The sequence below is a fragment of the Mandrillus leucophaeus genome, unplaced genomic scaffold (genome assembly GCF_000951045.1).
Source record: "Mandrillus leucophaeus isolate KB7577 unplaced genomic scaffold, Mleu.le_1.0 Scaffold43, whole genome shotgun sequence".
NCBI lineage: Eukaryota > Metazoa > Chordata > Mammalia > Primates > Cercopithecidae > Mandrillus > Mandrillus leucophaeus.
In genome coordinates, this window is record NW_012104587.1 from 1,877,055 (window position 1) to 1,880,627 (window position 3,573).

Genomic DNA, 3,573 nt, shown 5'->3' on the forward strand with positions numbered 1-3,573 from the left:
CTCCTGACCTTGTGATCTGCTCGCCTCTGCCTCCCAGAGTGCTGGAGTTACAGGCGTGAGCCACCGTGCCTGGCCGCTTCCTTTTTTCTTTACATTTAATTTAATTTAAAAAATTAAGATATTTGTCTCAGCCTGTTGCCCAGGCTGGTCCAAACTCTTGGCCACCAGCAATCCTCCCACCTTGGCCTTTCAAAGTGCTGGGATTATAGGCATGAGCCACCATGCCTGGCCCGTTTTTTCTTTAACATTATGTTTTTGACACATTTTGCCTATCTTTTATGTCCTGGTTCTTTCAGATTTAGTCATTTCTAGTATTCTAGTTAGAAATTTTCTACAAATTATTTTACAAATGTTCTACAAATTATGTAAAAAAAACAAAATTTTTTTTTTGAGACAGTCTCACTCTTGTTGCCCAGGCTGGAATGCAATGGCATGATCTTGGCTCACTGCAAACTCCTCCACCCAGGTTCAAGCGATTCGTCTGCCTCAGCCTCCTGAGTAGCTGCGATTACAGGCTCCTGCCTCCACGCCCAGCTAATTTTTGTATTTTTAGTAGAGACGGGGTTTCACTGTGTGGTCCAGGCTGGTTTCAAATTTCTGACCTCAGGTGATCTGCCTGCCTTGACCTCCCAAAGTGCTAGGATTACAGGTGTGAGCCACCACGCCTAGCCTGTTTTTCAAGTTTCCAAATTTTTACTACTATAACCAGTGCTGCAGTGAAATCTTTTATATATTGCTTTGTGTACATGTGTGAGAGTTTCTCTAGGATATGAATCTACCTAGGACTGTTGCTGGGTAAAAGGGCATCTTCATTCTATAGGCAGTTGCAAATTTTTTCCTAGACCGAATGTACCAAATAATGTTGCCACTTATGCATTTGTATCCTCCTAATCACTTCGTTTAGTCAGATGTTTTAATATTGCCAATCCGATGGACATGAAGTTCTATTTTCTTGCCATTTTAATTTGCACTTTTCAGAATACTAAAGAGGTTCTGTAATCTTTACATTCTTTTGTATATCTAATTTTGTGAATTGGGTTTTTTTTTTTTTAAGACAGAGTCTCATTCTGTTGCCCAGGCTGGAGTGCAGTGGTATAATTTCTGTTCACTGCAATCTCTGCCTCCCGTGTTCAAGTGAATCTGCTGCCTCAGCCTCCCGAATAGCTGGGACTACAGGCGTGCACCACCACATCCTGCTAATTTTTGTATTTTTAGTAGAGACAGGGTTTCACCGTGATAGCCAGGCTGGTCTCGAACTCCTGACCTCAAGTTATCCACCCACCTTGGCCTCCCAAAGTGCTAGGATTGCAGGTGTGAGCCACCATGCCTGGCCTGAATTGACTATTTCTATTATGTGATTAGAATAGAATTTCTATTCAGTGATTTTTTTTCTTGCTGAATTATTGTGCTTTTTCTTACTGATTTTTAGTGATAATTTGTATATTTCATCTACTTTGTTAGTTGTATTAGTTTCAGATAGTATGTCTTCTATTTGTGGCTTGTCTTTTCAGTTTGTTACGCAAAGTTGTAGATGCATAATTTTTTCTCTTTTAATGTTGCAAAATTTATTTGTCTTTTTCTTAATGGTTTATTCTTTTGTGTTTTTTTTTTCTTTTTTCTTTTTTTGAGTTGGAATCTTGCTCTGTCACCCAGGCTGGAGTGCAGTAGTGAGATCTTGGCTCACTGCAACCTCTGCCTCCCAGGTTCAAGCTGTTCTTCTGCCTCAGTCTCCTGAGTAGCTGGGATTACAGGTGCCTGCCACCATGCCCAGCTAATGTTTGTATTTTTATTTTATTTTATTTTTTGAGACGGAGTCTCTCTCTGTTTTTCCAGGCTGGAGTGCAGTGGCCCAATCTCAGCTCACTGCAAGCTCCGCCTCCCAGGTTCACGCCATTCTCCTGCCTCAGCCTCCTGAGTAGGTGGGACTACAGGCGCCCGCCACCACGCCCGGCTAATTTTTTATATTTTTAGTAGAGACGGGGTTTCACCGTGTTAGCCAGGATGGTCTCGATCTCCTGACCTTGTGATTCACCCGCCTCGGCCTCCCAAAGTGCTGGGATTACAGGCATGAACCACTGTGCCCGGCTAATTTTTGTATTTTTAGTAGAGACGGGGTTTCAGCATGTTGACTAGGCTGATCTCTGGCCAGGCTGGTCTCGAACTCCTGACCTTGTGATCTGCCCGCCCTGGCCTCTCAAAGTGCTGGGATTACAGACGTGAGTCACCGCGCCTGGCCTCTTTTGTTTCTTCTTTAAAAACTCTTTCCTCATCGTGAGGTCAGAAAGATATTCTTTTTTTCTTTTTCCTTTTTTTTTTTGAGACAGAGTTTCGCTCTTATTGCCTAGGCTGGAGTGCAATGGCACGAAGTCCGTTCACCGCAACCTCTGCCTCCCGGGTTCAAGCGATTCTCCTGCCTCAGCCTCCCAAGTAGCTGAGATTACAGGCATGCACCACCACCCCTGGCTAATTTTGTATTTAGTAAGACAGGCTTTCTCCATGTTGGTCAGGCTGGTCTCGAACTCCTGACCTCAGGTGATCTGCCCTCCTCGGCCTCCCAAAGTGCTGGGATTACAGGCATGAGCCATCGCAGTTGGCCTCAGATATTCTTATTTTCTTCTAAAATTTTATTTATTTATTTATTTATTTATTTTTGAGACAGAGTCTCGCTTTGTCGCCAGGCTGGAGTGCAGTGGTGCAATCCTGGCTCACTGCAACCTCCGCCTCCCGGGTTCAAGCGATTCTCCTGCTTCAGGCTCCCAAGTAGATGGGACTATAGGCGCGCGCCAACACGCCCAGCTAATTTTTGTATTTTTAGTAGAGATGGGGTTTCACCATTTTGGCCAAGATGGTCTCGATCTCTTGACCTTGTGATCCGCCCGCCTTGGCCTCCCAAAGTGCTGGGATTACAGGTGTGAGCCACCATGCCCGGCCAATTTGATTACTTAGAATATAATTGTGTGATTGGTGTGAAGTAGTGATCTAATTTTATTTTTTATAGTGCCATTTGGTAAATAGTTCATTCTTTCCCCAGTGATTATATTATCTCTGTCATATATTGTTTCAAGTATGCATGGGTTATTTTTAGGCTCTGTTTTCTGTTCCATTGGACATTTGCCCATCCCTGTGTTTTTAGCATACTATGATTGTTACTTTATACATAATTATTATTGTTATTTTTTTTGTAGAGTTGGGGTCTCACTGTGTTGCCCAGACTGGTCTCGACCTCTTGGCCTCAAGCAATCCTCCTCCCTCAGCTTCCCAGAATGCTGAGATTACAGGTAATTATTATTATTATTATTATTTGAGATGAAGTCTTGCTCTGTTGCCCAGGCTGGAGTGCACTGGCATGATCTTGGCTCACTACAAGTTCCGCCTCCCAGGTTCAAGTATTTCTCCTGCCTCAGCCTCCCGAGTAGCTGGGACTACAGGTGCATGCCACCATGCCTAGCTAATTTTTTTATTTTTAGTAGAGACGGAGTTTCACCATATTGGCCAGGCTGGTCTCAAACTCCTGACCTGTGATCCGCCCACCTCGGCCTCCCAAAGTGCTGGGATTACAGGCATGAGCCACCG

The 3,573-nt window shown here is 44.0% G+C and overlaps 1 protein-coding gene across 5 annotated transcripts in view; it reads left to right on the forward strand.

Moving 5' to 3' along the window:
• SLC3A2 (solute carrier family 3 (amino acid transporter heavy chain), member 2) overlaps positions 1-3,573 on the forward strand; it is a 56,611-nt gene that overhangs the window by 21,047 nt on the left and 31,991 nt on the right. For 4 of the 5 annotated variants that reach the window (XM_011993411.1, XM_011993410.1, XM_011993412.1 and 1 more), the window contains exon 2: positions 3,186-3,278. The exons of the other annotated variant lie outside the window; for it this stretch is intronic. In XM_011993411.1, the coding sequence (XP_011848801.1) occupies positions 3,186-3,278 (93 nt within the window). The remainder of the gene's footprint in view (positions 1-3,185; positions 3,279-3,573) is intronic. 5 annotated transcript variants of the gene reach the window in all.